This window comes from Eptatretus burgeri, chromosome 2 (assembly GCF_056783735.1).
Source record: "Eptatretus burgeri isolate ZD-2024b chromosome 2, Ebu_testis_v1, whole genome shotgun sequence".
In the NCBI taxonomy this organism is placed as follows: domain Eukaryota; kingdom Metazoa; phylum Chordata; class Myxini; order Myxiniformes; family Myxinidae; genus Eptatretus; species Eptatretus burgeri.
This window is the reverse complement of record NC_140962.1, coordinates 41,441,974-41,458,419: the sequence shown is the minus strand read 5'-3', so window position 1 is coordinate 41,458,419 and position 16,446 is coordinate 41,441,974. Positions and strand designations below refer to the sequence as shown.

Genomic DNA, 16,446 nt, shown 5'->3' with positions numbered 1-16,446 from the left:
TCTTCACTCTTTCATTCCTCTTTTTTCCCGCCTTTGGAATAAACTTCCTCACTCTATTCTTTCCCATTCTTCCCTCCAGGCATTCAAAACAACTGTTCACCACCACCTCTTATCTTCCCCCATCCAAATCCTCGATCTTTTCTACCCCCGATAATCCACCCAAGCCCACTTCCTTCATTTCTCCTGCTTTCCTTCCTGTGAAAGTACCTGAAATGTCCATCTTCTCTTCGCCATGTTCCCCGTCCCATCCCCATCCCTCTCCCTTCCACAGTTCACCTAATGTGTCTGTTCCCCACTGTTTTGTCCCTTCCACTCCCGCCCCTCTTGTCTCATGCCTCCTTGCTGTGAGTTGTGTGTTCGCTCTCATACGAGCCTCGACCAAGGTATACAAAAAAAAAAAAAAATCAATTTATGATTGATGAAAATTTCAAACTATGTCCTAAAATTAATGCATACCCATTCCAAAGAATTCTACGCAATTAGCATTTTGAAGGGTGACCATTTGTATGGAAAAGTGGTGTATCTTTAGCAGAATAATACCATGAGAAATAGATGCTGTTTCATCCGTTTTCCCTGAACGTTTCATATTCTAGAAAATGTTCAGGTCAACCATGAACTCTCATCTTCATTTGCTGATTTTTTAACAATACATCTTTTTATATCCCTTTATTGTGTAACATTTATACCTATTTGCTTCGTTATCACTTGCCCCATGTGTTTAAACTCAATTTTAAGCTTTGTTTCTTGATGCTAAGCCTTTATTATTTTTATTTTTTTTGCTTGTCTCCAAGACACACCCATGAACTGAAGAGTCACCAGGTGATTGTATGGGTCTCAGGCTGGGAACCATTGCCACCTATCTCGGTGGATCGTGTTGGAATCTACTTTCGCCACACTGTTCCAGAAAAGATTCAGACCGACACACATGTATGTTGAACTTTCAGTTAATACCAATTATGCCAAATAGATTAATACCAAGCAACAAAAAGTATATTTAACAGTTTTTCAGAGATGCTTTGGCATTTCCTTTAGTCAATCGGAGAGCAACTCTGAAAAGCTATAAAGCATTCATCCAGTAGCACACATTGTATACATAATGACACAGAACAAAATGAGAGCACAACACAACAAGGGAAACACCAACAGCAGGGAGGAGGGAGAAAGTAGATGGAGATAGACAAACAAGCGATGCAGGTAACGACAAGGGATAAGGGAGAACGCAAAGGGTGAACGATGTGGATATGCCAGCAAAATTGTGGGAGGGGTGTGGGGTGGTTTAATGAGTGTATAAAGCATCATCATTTTGGATGGGGGTGACTTGAGATGGTGATGAACAGCTGTGTTGAAGACATGGAGGGCAGCCTAAGATGGAAGATGGTCTACAGGCAGGAAAAAAAGAGGAATAAACAAGTGGAAGTGAGCAGTGATTCGGGATTTAGGCAGTTTCACTAGGTGGGGGTTGTTGGTGGACTGCATGCATCCTGCAGATACCTGGAGGATGGGGTGGCGGGGGGGGGGGGTTGGGAAGGGGTGGCGGGGGACAAAGCATGGAGAGGGCGGAAGAAAGGAGGCGGAAGAATACCAAGAGACTGCCGACATGACAGTGATGGGGAAGTGATTGGCCCATAGACTCGGCTTCATCGCGCGAGATTCCAATGATAATGAAGGCCTTTGCTTCCATAGCATCAAACTGAGCAAGATGTGAGTGAGGCAGGGGAGCCAGCCCAGAGGAGAGAGCATCCATTGATCTGCAGATGAAAGCCTTGTAGGTCGATAGGAGCTCAAGTGTGCCGAGGAAGGACTTTGCATGATGGAGTATGCCCAGCTGGCATCTGCCTTTGTAGGCCAATTTTGAAATGTGGCTTTCCCAAGAGAGATCATGGCTGAGAGTGCGACCCAAGAGTTTGAGTGACTGAACGTCTTCGAGAGGGTTGTTGAAAAAGTAGATGGAAGGGTTTGTAGTCTTGTTCTTTTGGAGAGAATGAGTGAGTGTGAGGGATTTATCAGGATTGAAAGACATGTTCCAAGTGTTTGACCAGTTTGTGATTTTTGTCAAGGTCTGATGAGAATCTGCTACCTGTCTGTCAGAAGGATGAAGAATCTCATGGCAGAGAGTGGAGTCTTCAACAAATATGGAGAGGATGTTCCAGAGGGTCAGTGAGATCATTGATGACGATTAGGAATAATATGAGGCCTAGAACACTGCCTTGGGGTACTCCAGCCTTGACAGGGAGAGGAGATTAAAGGGTTCTGTTGAGAGCCACACGTTCGCTACAAGAGTGGAGCAAGTCAGTAATCCAAGAGTGCAGTTGGCCTTGGATTCCATAGGCAGACAGTTTGGAAAGTAGGGCAGATGCCAGACTGTATCAAAATCTCGAGATAACATGTTCAGAGAGATGGCCTGAATCTCATGCCTGACATTGAGGGCTTCCACCCATTGTTGGGAGAGCCGAAGCAGCATGTCGCAGGTAGAGTTACCAGGTCTGAATCCAAATTGATGATCTGAAATGAGGCTGTTGGAGAAAAGGAATGTTTTATGTCAACTGTGATGATGGATTCCATGACCTTGCTGATGATTGGAAGCAAGCTAATTAGTCTGTAGTTGAGAGAATCTGTAGTGTTTTCTGATTTCCATGCAAATGGAAGATGACCTATTGTAGGCCAGCGGTAAACCTCGATAAAGGGCTATATTTTAGGAGTTTAATCAACCGGCTTGACACAAAGTTACAACAGGTCTCTTATGAAAGATGGTGATCTCAGTAACACATTTAGCCCTGTTGTCCTAATACTTTGGTGTGCGGTCCATGAAATATTCACATTTGAAGGATACACCCGTCTGAATATTTGGACCATTTCAGAAAATCACTTAATTTCCCATAAACTACAAGACAAAGAGCCCTCTTCCTACACGCTACCAAGTCATTGCTGGATGCCCAGTACCACAATGGACGAAATTCATGGCTCTATCATCAAACAAATCCACCTTGACACACTTCATCTGTAGTCACGTCACGCAACATGCACCAGCAGCAAAAGAACTTTCAAATCACCATGAAAAGCAGATCTATTTGGCTGGTGGCTTCTCTGATGGTTCGCTTACAGCATGCCTTTCATCTGCAGGAATGTATCATGACAGTCAACTCACATCAATGCAGGAAGAGGCAGATTCTCGGATATTTCTTCATGTGAAACATACCGATGATGAGTTCAGACGTAACAATGTGCGTAGGTCCATTACAATCAAATCAGCAGACACTGATGTGCTTGTCTTAAGCCGCTGTCACACCTTGACGATTTATAAAGCGTATGCCGATGTATGAAAAATTTGTCTAAAACGCTGGCACACGTCGAATACATTAAGAGCACGCTGGCATACGTCATAGTACGCTGGCATACGTCGTAGTACGCCGAGCTCGTCGACAAATTTTAACATGCTCAAAATCTTTCGACGTATGCTAGCATATGACTCACATGTTCCGCATACGCTGGCCATAAGTTGTAGGCACGTTACGTGATTGTTGACACACGTCGACACGCGTTACTTGTAAGTTACTCATAAGTTGAAACACGTCGAGGTAATGTTTAGCGTACCCGAAACTTATTTCTAACCTATGAGTAACGTGCTTTGAACCTATGAGTAACATGTTTGAACCTATGTGTATGTAGATGACGTTGACGTATGTAGATGTATTTGACGTCTTCCGGACGACCACAGAACTTACTGAACGTGTTTCTAACTTACAGCTGCCATATAATGGCGTATTGGCAGCGTTTAGGGGAATTGGTATATAAAAATGGGGTTCACAGGAGGAACCCATCAGTGTTCCAGACTCCATGGTTTTTTTATTTTATTTTATTTTATTTTCTTCGGCATGATGGTGATGTTGACACTTTGATTTCTAGTGCCGTTATAATATAATACTATTAAAAGGCTGCCGCTCAACGATTTAAATCATAACCGCACTAGAAATGGAAGTGTCAACATCACTGTCATGCCGAAGAAAAAAAAAAAAAAAAAAAAAACCATGGAGTCTGGAACACTGAAGGGTTCCTCCTGTGTGAAGCCCATTTTTATATACCAATTCCCCTAAACGCTGCCAATACACCATTATACGGCAGCTGTAAGTTAGAAACACGTTCAGTAAGTTCTGTGGTCGTCCGGAAGACGTCAAATACGTCTACATACGTCAATATGCATTGGAGATGCGTTACTCATAGGTTCAAAGCACGTTACTCATAGGTTAGAAATAAGTTTCGGGTACACTAAACATTACCTCGACGTGTTTCGACTTATGAGTAACTTACAAGTAACGTGTGTCAACGATCGCATAACATGCCTACAACTACAACATGCGGAACGTGTGCGTCATACGCTGGCATACGTCGAAAATTTTTCACCATGCTTAAAATTTGTCGACGTACTCGGCGTACTACGATGTATGCCAGCGTGCTTCAGCGTGCTCTTAACGTATGCAAACCTTACCCGTAACGTATTCGACGTGTGCCAGCGTATTCGGCAAATTTTTCATACATCATCATAGGCTGGCTAAAACGTCAAGGTGTGACAGCGGCTTGACACTTCGATGTCCAGTGCGGTTATGATTTGAATCGCCAAGCCGCAGCCTTTTAATAGGCTACGCCACGTGATCGTCGGCGATACGCTGGCGCGCTATGCATAAGTTAGACTATCGTTGGGCATAGGTTGTGAACACCGACAACACGCTAAGCATTCGTTGGTATAAGTTATCTATATGTTATCGAAACGTTCTGTGTACGTTACTAATACGTTATGCATACATCCAACTCGTTATGAATACGCCCAAAACTGGAAAAAACAAACCTCAACAGTTCAGCGTACGCCAGCATTTTACATACATTTTGATACGTTGCCATACGCTGGCGAAAACGTCAAGGTGTGACAGCGGCTTTAGCAGTCCACTACTTTCCACAGTTGCGGGACATTGCCGAAATATAGAGAGAGAAAAGAACATCAGCAGGATGCAAGCTTATCCCGGTCCATCAGATATGTTACAGCTTGCTTCCAGAAATGTGTACCCGGCTTCCTGCGTTTCATGCCCTGACAGGATGTGACTCTGTATCAGCATTCTTCGGCTATGGTAAAAAAAAAGCATGGAAAGCTATGAAGACACTGCATCTTCAGAATAATGGTCCACACCTCGAAGTCCTCGCCACTGACGATCTCCAGGAGGCAGTGGCTGCTTCAAGACATTTAGTCAGTGCCATATATGATTCTCAAGGGAAATATATGGATGCACACACAAATTTGAATGATCTTCGGGAGAAACTCGCAGCGACCAAAGATGTCCCAGTGCATAAGTTGCCTCCGTCCGAACCAGCTTTTCTCGAGCATGTGAAGAGATCTGTTCACCAAACCCGAGTATGGATGAATGCCCACCTGGAAAATCCAGAAATTCCCACACCAGAGGGTCGTGGATGGTACAGAGGAGAAGGTGTGCTGCATCCCACATTGTTTGATGGACCCACATCAGCGGAGATGTTGGATGGTCTTGTGTGTTCATGCCGTGGTAGTGAACCATGTACCAACAGCTGCAGCTGCTCACAAAACAGTTTGCCTTGCACTAACGAGTGCATGCGCACCACCAGTGACAGGCAGTGTGGCAACGAACTGTCACATGGTGACCAAAATGACACGGACAGTGATGGTTGAACATATCGAGGACACTCGCTCAAAATATATGTTTTAGTTCATTTCTCGTAGAACAATGTGTATTGGTGTAACATATAGTTATCACATCACTTGTGCAAACTTCAGTCACTATATCGTATAATTTGCTCGTAGAAATTTGTTTCAAAATATTCTCATGATATTGATATGGTAAACTGAACATATATAAAATAAAGAAAAAATATGACAATTGGCAGATGTTTGTTTCTGTTGTTGATGATTTTCGAAGTTAGCGGTCTGGAAATTACGTCTTTTTTCTTTTAAAAGTACTCAAATGTACATATGTTTATCTATAAGTATTCCATTAAGTAACTAGTAGTATTCCACTGTTCATTCTGCACATTTCAATACCAATCATGTAAAAATAGGGCGCATTGCTTTGTAGTTATGGCTAATTCACTGATTTTCGGAAATGGTCAAAATTTTCTAATGGGGGTATCCTTCAGGTGTGAATATTTCATGGGCCGCACACCAAAAAATGAGGACAACAGGGCAAAATGAGTTACTGAGATCCCCATCTTTCATATGAGACCTCTTGTAGCTTTGTGTCAAGCTGGTTGATTAAGTACCAAAAAATCTGACCTATACCGCTGGCCTATTGTAAATGACAAGGTAAAAGAGGGTAGAAAGAGGAAGTGCAAGATCAGCAGAGCAGGTTTTTAGGATACGTGAGCTGATGCAGTCTGGTCCAGTTGCAGAGTCGGAGTCAAGGGTCTCCAGAAACTTCTACCCCTTTTCAGGTGCAAAAGACATAATTCAGGAGCACTTGGGTATGACTGGGCAGGGTGGGTACAGAGAGAGCGAGGGGGTAGGGACACAGATTTTGAAGCAAACACGGAAATGAGGAATTTGGCCTTCTCACGAGCGGAGTCGATTGTGGTGCCATTTGAAGTGAGGGAACAGATGGAAGGGGAGCATACACCAGAGACAGACTTGACAAGTTGCTGCCAGGTTTTAGAGGAGGGAGACAAGTTTGAAAGTTCATTCTTGATTTTGGACAGATGTTGTTTTCTGGTTCTCTTCAGAGTAGACACACACCTATTGTGGGTTTTGTGGAATTATCTGAGGTTGCCTTCAGTTGGATTTGCCTTCCAGAAGGAGAATGCAAGTTGTTTTAAAACAACAGCCTCACCACAGGATTCAGAGTACCAACAGCGGGAGGATTGGTAAGATAACTGAAAACGAGATGAGATGAATCTGTGCATAAGAGTCTGTGCATTATGTGCATTTAATAACCTGGTGTTGGCTTGGTGGTTACGGTGGTGGCTTCAGATCCTAGGGTCCTGAATTCCATTCCCGTTTCCGCTGAATTAACATCAGGGGGTTGACTCAGCCTGTCATCCTTCTGAGGTCGGTGAAATGAGTACCAGTGTAGCAGCCAAAAGACTGCACACAAAGGGAAGGGGTATTGACGAATTTATTAAATGTGGTATTGGTGTGGCGCAGGCATGATGTGCCGAATGGCCTCCTCCTGTGCAAAAGGTAGAGTTACCTGGTCTGAATTGTAATTACCTTGTAATTCCTTGTAAAAAGAGAGAGTAGGTTTCTGTGGAAGAATTATCAAGCTGAATTAATCTTAGTATTGGTGGCAGTGGATATAGGAGACCAGTCTTGAAGTATGATGACTGCTTGCAGTCACTGCCAGTTTGCTTGAGTGAACTGCCATCTCACTGGCTTAAAGGCTGTTCTCTGAAAATGGCCAGAGAGATGTAGACCTTCACCAGCACATGATCAGAAGAGCCAATTGGGGCAGTGGATGAGCAAGATACATTGGCAGGAAAGTTGGTCATCATCAAATCCAGGAGGGAAGATTTGCCATTGGGAGAAATCCAGGTGGGAAAGTTCACAGATTGAGTCAGACCCATGGAGTCACAGAACCTTTGCAGAAGTGTCACGGTTGGTGTGAATGGTACCAACACCCAGCCAATTAACATGGTGACAATTTAAGTCACCACACATGAGGAAGAGAGAGTTGGAGCGAGTGATTAAAAGTTGATCCATGTCATCAGAGAGAGAGAGAGAGACACAGACACAGACACAGACACAGACACAGACACAGACACAGACACAGACACAGACGTAAATGGAGTCATCACTGTTGGGAGGACATTACAACACACAGACAAACATGAGTTGAGAATGGAGGGAAGTTGCAACTGGAGGTGTTCCTGGAGTTTGGGAGACTCGTACGTGCCCGTAATAAAAAATAGAAAAATAAAAAATGAATAAATTAATATTCAAACCGCGTGCAACAAACAACAACCACACAGGCCGTTTCTTCGCTCTCGCGTGCCCGTACGTGCGTGGCCCGGAAGTTCGCATATTATTCGGTACTTAGTTTTAATACCCAATTATTCAATTAGCGCCAATGTATTTTACCTTTTCGCAATGTCATGGCAAGGAAAAACAAAAAGAGAAGAGAAGAGAGAGAAAAAAAAATTTACTTCCTGGTTCGGAGCATACCAGCACATGTTACCGAAATGTATGCACCGTCTAAGATGAAAACGATCACAACTTGGGGCATTGTTTATCTATAAATGTGCATAAGAAATCGAGAAATTATTAGAATACACGAAGTCATCATTATCCAGAAGCCCTACGTTGTAACCCGTAATGGGGAACGCGACTGAGCTTCCCTTCCCCATCGGCCACGCCCACGCAACGTGTCTTGTCATTGGTTTGGTAAATAAATGGCCATAACTTGGGAAGCACTTATTCGATTAATATCAAACCTTGAAAAGGCACATCCTCAGGTCCCCAGCAATATATCTGGCAAGTTTCAATTCGATCGGACCAGTGGTTGTCGAGAAACAGCGGGGACACACACACACACACACACACACACACACACACACACACACACACACACACACACACACACACACACACACACACACACACACACACACACACACACACACACACACACACACTGCTGGAATTATAGATAAATGTAGGACTCGTACATGTACAGTGAGAATTTTTTATTTATTTATGAAAAAGCGACTGCCACCAGGATGAGTTCAAGTCAATTAAACTGGGAGAGACACTAAGGAGTCAGGGACAGGGTGAGGTAGCAGTATTCCTTAAACTTGTGAATATTCCCCATTTTTAATTTGCATTTCATATGTGTCTTTCATCCCTTATGTCTTCGTCACTTTCATCTTTTCTGGCCATGAATTCTGCATGCATTGCAAATGATTAATTATAACCAATACCAGAAACAAAAAAATCACTGAAAATACATATTGCAAATACCTACTGTTTTTACCTGGCACACATGGTTCTGTTGACTGCAAGCTGGTACTCATTTTTCCGACCGCAGAAGGATGACACGCATTGTCAACCCCACCTGGTATTAATTCAACAGCCGAGTGGCATTTAAACTCAGGATCCTGGGATCCCAAGCCCACCACCCTAACCATTAAGCCAACACCAGGCATATGTGTGGAACCCAGGTTCATATTCCACGTCCTTCCTATATATTTGTCCGTTCTTATAATGTTCTTGTAATTCGTGTTAAAGTACACTATCCCCCAATGTCTTTGGCCCGTATGTGTTTGAGCTATAAGCTCTGCCATGAGCCTTAGATCAGTGTAAAATTATTTAAATCCCATAACTGTTTTTAGTGTACAATGCTAATTTTTTTTCATTTTCATTCACTCTGATAAGAGAATCATTACACTGAGCCTGACTTGGATGTGCTTGCAGTTCTCTGCGTTTCCTGCTGTCCGAGTTGTAGTTGCCGTGGCTATGGAGGGAAGCACTCGCAAGATGGTCACTGTGCGTTCTGCTCTACTGGTCTCTAACCACTTGCACACTGCCATGGAGCTTCGACTTGACAGTCCTACTGCACCTGACAGTGAGTTGTTGCTGCCTGCATATATGAATCATGACATCACCACATCACCTGCATGTTACGTTGTAGTTGATTGCATGTTGATTGCGCTTTAAATGCAAACCCCTTTCCCTTATTACAAAACTCTAAAGGTGCGCTGATGATACGAGACAAAAACATGGCGGAGGAATTTACCGCATCTGATTTTGACAATATATATGAGGCGCCGCGAGGAGTGATGTAAGGAACACATCGGCCATTTTGGAGTTAATGCCATATAGCACTATTTTAACCCTTACCCTATCATCTGAGCCTATCATCATCATATCATTAAAAAATGTCGCTTACATCACTCCTCCTCACGGGGCCTCATATGTACATTTGTATCCATACATGAACATATCTTAAAGGCCCAGTTAAATCTCTCAACTGCCAGATGGCAGAAGCAATCAATCATTTTTCACTTAGTAATTTCCCATACATGCAACCAGCATTCTTTTATAACTAGAATACAAGTCCTCATCAAGGACACATCCTCCAACAACACCTTAGAAATGGGATGTGTAGATTTTACATTTGAATAACTAAGTACATAAAGACATATGTTGGTAGTGGAGATTATAAATTGTATAGAAATAAAGATATGTAATTAAAGGTGGTATATAAGGTAGCTGTGACGGGAAAGTGGAAATAAATAAATAATTCAAGGTGTTGTGTATGCAGCAGCAATGCTAAAATGTATATCGAAATTAATTTGATGTGTGTTATTGCGGAGACGGTAAAGCGTATATAAATAATTCAAGGTGCTATGTAGTTTGTGGTGAGGCTACAGTGTATATAAATAAATAATTCAATGCTGATAACCCTTCTGCAACCACGAGGCAGGTGATCGGCCCATTGGCCTCCTCCACTAATGAGGCTCCCTCACTGAGAGAATCTGGTGAGCATACATATACATAATAATGTATATACATCTATAATAATGTGTCTGTGTCTGTGTCTGTGTCTGTGTCCATAACTCCAAAACCATGAAGCCTAACAGCCTGAAACTTTGCATGCATATTAAGGGAACTCCAAGGGAGTGCATGAATTAAAATTGGGTGTTTGGGTTAATGGAAACGGGCTCACGTAATGATATCCCTTAATAGGCATATCCTCGGACACCTCACGCTAAATGGGGTCTTAGGGCGTATCCTGGGTTACCTCGCTGGGTTATTAATTCACTATTTTGTTCAGCCTGCTCAAGAGCTCCTTGAGTTGGAACAGGCTGCAACGGTTTATTCATGATAAATCGTTCAAAACGTTTTTGTTTTTTAATCACTTTCCTCACTCATATCATCGAATGACTGATCTTCATAAATTCGAATCGCTCTCTACATCGCTTTTACAAGTACTATAGTTTTCAAATTAGGAGTGTCGAGGGATTTCATGCATTTAATATATGATGCGATTTTCCACGAGCGACTCTCACGGACTAATTAAAGTATATAATCAAAATATAATTTGAGTTTTGAGGATCGGATCACGTGGACGAAATAACTTGAAATCTGGAGTGAAATCTGAAAATGTGAAGAAATTGGCGATGTTTAGTTTTTGTGGGTATGTGCCATTACCAAAGAGCTTGCTGTCCCTTGCCAAGCCAGCCAGCCGTGCCTTATCAACTATTCAATTGGAGTGCTTGCTTGAGTGCTGAAGCCACTTTCCAAGTGCCCTGCAGTCGATAGCAGTACAGTTCGTTCCTGATCAGGATGTGCAGTGGGTATTTTCTATTCAAGGTAGAGGTACATACACAGCACACACGGACGTGATGCATATGTGTGGATTTGGACCTGTAAAGGGACTCTCTGTAAATGTGTCTCAGGTCAGGTCAGGTATGGCAGCATGTGCCGGAGCAGCGCGTCGCTGCAAGCACTTTCCGCCAGCACTCCAGAGGCCTCTGTTTGGCCATCCCCCAGGCATATACCTGGCCCATCTCCATCTCCTTGAGATGTTGATAAACCTTCTGCAACCACGAAGCATGTGATCGGCCCATTGGCCTCCTCTACTCATTAGGCTCCCTCACTGAGAGAATCTGGTTAGCAGGATCAGAGTCAGGAAAACGAGCCACATGTCCATACAGCCGCAACTGACGCTCACGGACTATGCAGGTAACAAATCTCTTCCGAGTCTCTCTCAGCAACCGCTCGTTGGACACAAAATCCGACCAGCGATAGCCAAGGATTCTCCGAAAAGACCTGGTACCAAAGGAATTAAGTCTCCGTCTCAGATCCTTGGACAGAGTCCAAGTCTCACATCCATATAACAAGACTGGAAGCACAAAGGACCTGAAGACTCGGACTGTCGTCCTCCTGCACATGTACCGACAGCGCCACACCCCATGATCCAGTGAATCCATGACTCCCCACTCCCCAGGCCCGACACAGACGTGTATTGACCTCTGGCTCACAGTCAGCAGAGACATGAATATCTCTGCCAAGGTAAGTGAATCTCTCCATGACCTCAACATCCTCACCATAAAGAGGTACAGACAACATAGCAGCATCCAATATGTCACTGAAAGCCTGTATCTGAGGTTCTACCAAGGAAACCCGTAATCCCAGCATCTCTGACTCCTCATTCAGCACCTCAAGGGTCCCCGAAAGAATATCCAAAGTCTCCGCAAAGATGAATGCGTTGTCTGTGAAGTCAAGGTCAGAGATCTTGACATTCCCATACAATGCACTGCAGCTTGATCTCTCTGACATCCTCCCCAGAATCCAGTCCATACAAGTGTTGAAAAGTGTGGGAGGCAGTACACACCACTGATGAACTCTAGTAACAACTGGAAATAAGTCAGAGATGGTATCACCACATCTCACAGCAATCTCATTACCAGAGTACAGTTCAAACGTCAGATTGATCAGTTTTGGTGGCACCCCACAAAGACAAAGAATCTTCCAGAGAGCATCCTGATTCACTGAATCAAATGCTTTACAGAGATCAACATAGGCTGCAAGCAGCCCCTGCCGAAACTCTTGTCTGCGTTCGATGAGGACCCGAAGAGCAAGGATACGGTAAATCGTTGACCTCTTTGGTGTAAAGCCTGACTGTTCGGGGTGCTGGTGCTCAAGCAGATGGTGGCGAATCCTTTCAAGAATTATCCGAGCAAAGACTTTGCATGGCATTGAGAGCAGCGTCACCCCTCGGTAGTTGTTGCATCCCTGGCGATCACCCTTCCCTTTCCAGAGAGGGACAACAAGGCCCCTCTTCCAGTCAGATGGGATGATGCCTGTGTTCCAGGCAGAGCACATAACTGCATGTAACGACACGAGTGCAGCACTTCCACCAGCCTTGAGAAGTTCAGCATGGATGCCACAGATCCGAGGAGCTTTATCCGATTTCAACTGGTTCATCGCAGCCTGTGTTTCCACAAACGAAAGTGAATCACATTTGATTTGAGGGTCAGCAAAAGGGATAGTTACACCCCTGACATCCAACTCAGTAGCTGGTGGGTCAGCTTGTTACAGCCCGCTCAAAGTAACCGGGACAGCGGGCCTTCACTTCGGACTCCTCTGTCAAGAGCTTACCACTCTCTGCTCGAACTGCAGTGCTCCGAGGGATGGGCATGGAGGAACACAATGCGCGAATTGTCCTGAAAGCAGGACGAGACTCACTTGACCCCAAGTGATGCTCTGCCCACTCACAGATTCCTCGCACATAGGCCTCCTTGTCCTCCCTCAGCACACGTCCAGTTGTACGCCTCAACTCCCTGAACAGCTCAGTTCTGCCATTAAGCCTGGCCCTGTGACTCTGATCAATGGTATGCAGTCTCCCTTGAGAGACAAAATTATTCATCGTCCTCCGGTGAGTTCCAAGACATCCACCGGTAACATCAAGGATGATTGATTTAAAGGCACTCCACGTCCCTTTAGGATTTCCCACAGCATCCAGACACCTCAAATCCCAACTCAGCCTGTTCGCAAACTCCTCAGCTACACTCTCATCCTTGAGCTTGCCAACATCCAGCCTAGGTTGGGATGGTACCATTCTCCTGGATTTAAGCTGAAACTTCAGAGGTGCTACAACAATCCTGTGGTCAGTATTGAGGAACTGAACACTACCGTAGACCCTGCAGATCTGGATCATCCTCCAGTGACCATCAACGAGCACATGGCCAATCTCCTTTGCCACACCACCAGCCACACCACGTAGTCCAGCGATGAGCCTGCGGGCATTGAAACCATGAACCAGCCACCCTTATTGCACAACTTCTTTCAAAGTCAAGGAACTTATTGCTGTTCTGGTTCACATTTCCATACCCATCGGGACCAACACATATCTCATATGCCTATCAGTGCCAGTCGATGCATTGAAATCACCCAAGACCAGAAAAGTATCTCGCCTGGGGCACTGACCAACCACAGACTCGAGGGCAGCATAGAATGCGTCCTTCATGGTGAGATCACTCGCCTCAGTTGGAGCATATACAGAGATCAGTGAAACGACACCCAAGGAGTGATGAATCCTTTGTCTCATAACACCCTCGTTGAACGGTGTTACCTCATTATCATTGGAGTCAGATTATTGGACAGCTACAGCAATAGTGTAGTTGATAGTAGAAAAATCGTGCAAATTATGATACAAGCATCAAATTTGGCATTTCTGTTCTGCAGGGCTTTCTGATCAAATCTGCCTGATTGGCCATTTGAAAATCCAAATTTTGAAAAATTTGAAGAAAAAAAAAAACTTCAAAAAAATTTGAAGTCACAGCTGGCTGAAATTCTTGAAGCGCAAGTGAACATCCCAGACAGAGAACCAAGGGGAGATGCAGTCATCATTGATGGCTCAGCACTTATCAATGCCCTACCTCCACGCACTTCAAAGATATTTGATGACTATGCGAAAGAAGACACCATCTCAAAGGTGGAATCCTATGGTGCCAGGTACGAGAGGGTGGACGTAGTGTTTGATGTGTACAAGAAGTCAAGCCTGAAGTCCGAGGCAAGGTCGAAAAGGGGGCAAGGAATCATAAGAAGAGTGACAGGAACCAGTAAGACCCCCAAGTAACTGGAGAAGCTTTCTTCGAGATGACAGCAACAAGACTGAGCTGTTTCACTTCCTTGTGGAAAAGATGTGTGAAGCACAGACGACAAGCACAGTCATTGTCACAAAAGGAGAAGATGCCATTAGAAACACAAGGAAGTCACTGGATGCTGTGTCTCCATGTTGTCATGAAGAAGCTGATACTCGAATATTTGTACATGCCAGGGATGCAACGATGGATGGTAGCAAGTTCATTATAATTAAGGCTAATGACACAGACGTACTAGTCATAGCAATATCTGTACTGCCATCCTTACAGGAACTAGGTCTTGAGAACATGTGGATTGCCTTTGGCCAAGGCGCGATGGATTCTAGTCCATGAGGTAGTTTCTGCAATAGGGCCTGAGAAAGCTAGAGGGATCCCATACTTCCATGCGTTCACTGGATGTGACGTCGTGTCTGCCTTCCACGGTAAAGGGAAGAAAACTGCATGGCAGACTTGGAACGTCTTTGATGATGTTTCTGAAACATTCACCAATCTCAGCCAGCATCCAACAATGATTCGTGATCTTAAGTTTTTTGAAGTTTTTTTTTTTTTCTTCAAATATTTCAAACTTTGGATTTTCAAATGGTCAATCAGGCAGATTTGATGAGTATCCCCTGGAGAATAAATGTGCCAAATTTGATGCTTGTATCATCATTTGCACGATTCCTCTCAAAAATTGCTGTTATCTGCCCCACGACAACTCCTTGGGCATGGTAACCTTCAGAGTGATCAGACCAATAGTAGGTGTAACCACCCACCATGATCTTGACGCAATCCGGTCTCCAGATCTCAGAGAGTGTTATCATCTGAGCTCAAGCGTTTGAACATTGGTATTGCAGCAGAGACGGGTGATCATCTTCTCTTAAGGATGGGATATTCCAGGCACCCACCCGAAGGGACTGCCTCAGGTTAACCCAAGGAGACCACCGTCTAGTGGATGACACCTCAGCACCACTCTGCCACACACCACCGCTATCTGACCCTGGATGTTTACCCCATGCTTTTCTCCTATCAAGGAATGTGTGTCCCAAAGGCTTTGCCCCAATCCTGTCATCCGGTGAGCTGCCCTGCAAAGGGCTGCAGCATAGCGCACCATAGGAGGTACTCCCACGGAGTGGGTTTTTGGTTTTCTTTGCGTTTTTTTGTTTTTTGTGGAACGAATTGTTGAAGGTGGCTGGAGTGCAAATTCTGCCACCAACCTCCTGAAAAAAAAAATGAGAACCCAAATGCAGGACGACGTTCACAGATGCAGTTGGGCACCAGATATGGATGGCCGTTGGCTCACTTGGAGCTCCTCTGCCATTTGACAGATTTTGCTTTTAATCTGGCTTTGTGTCCATATGCATAAACCTCACCAGGAAACCTGGTGGGGGAGACGGTTTAGTCGCTGACAGCCTGACCATGAAACAGGTTAGTACCGGTTTACATGGTACCTGTTGCAAGTCACAGATCTAATTTGACCTGACCTGAAAATGAAAATGTTTGTGCATGTCTGCATGCTTGGTTACGGGCGCCATGGTGGCAAAGTTTCATCCTGCATCTTATTTTATGGAGGTATTTACTTTTAACCTCAGCAGAGTCCAAGCGATCGTTTGCTCTTTTCCTCGTGGCTGTTTCCAAAGGAATTGCTTATTTTATATGACTTGGTGGAATGCTTTACAATGGTTATATGGCTTCTCTTTGTTCGTTTCAAAGCAAAATATATTTGATAACACCTGATTTCCAAGCCGTTGCCGTATTAACGTGTTTTCTAAATTACGAAGCCAAATATTTTTCCCCCATCACACGCAGCTCCTTATAAAGATTAATGTTTATGCACACAGCTACATCAAC

The 16,446-nt window shown here is 44.2% G+C and overlaps 1 protein-coding gene across 5 annotated transcripts in view; it reads left to right on the top strand.

Moving 5' to 3' along the window:
* The window catches only part of VPS13D (vacuolar protein sorting 13 homolog D), a 429,405-nt gene that overhangs the window by 243,911 nt on the left and 169,048 nt on the right, over window positions 1-16,446 (top strand). For all 5 annotated transcript variants that reach the window (XM_085868630.1, XM_085868636.1, XM_085868641.1 and 2 more), the window contains 2 exons: window positions 792-927; window positions 9,419-9,569. In XM_085868630.1, coding sequence (XP_085724756.1) covers window positions 792-927; window positions 9,419-9,569 — 287 coding nt within the window. The remainder of the gene's footprint in view (window positions 1-791; window positions 928-9,418; window positions 9,570-16,446) is intronic.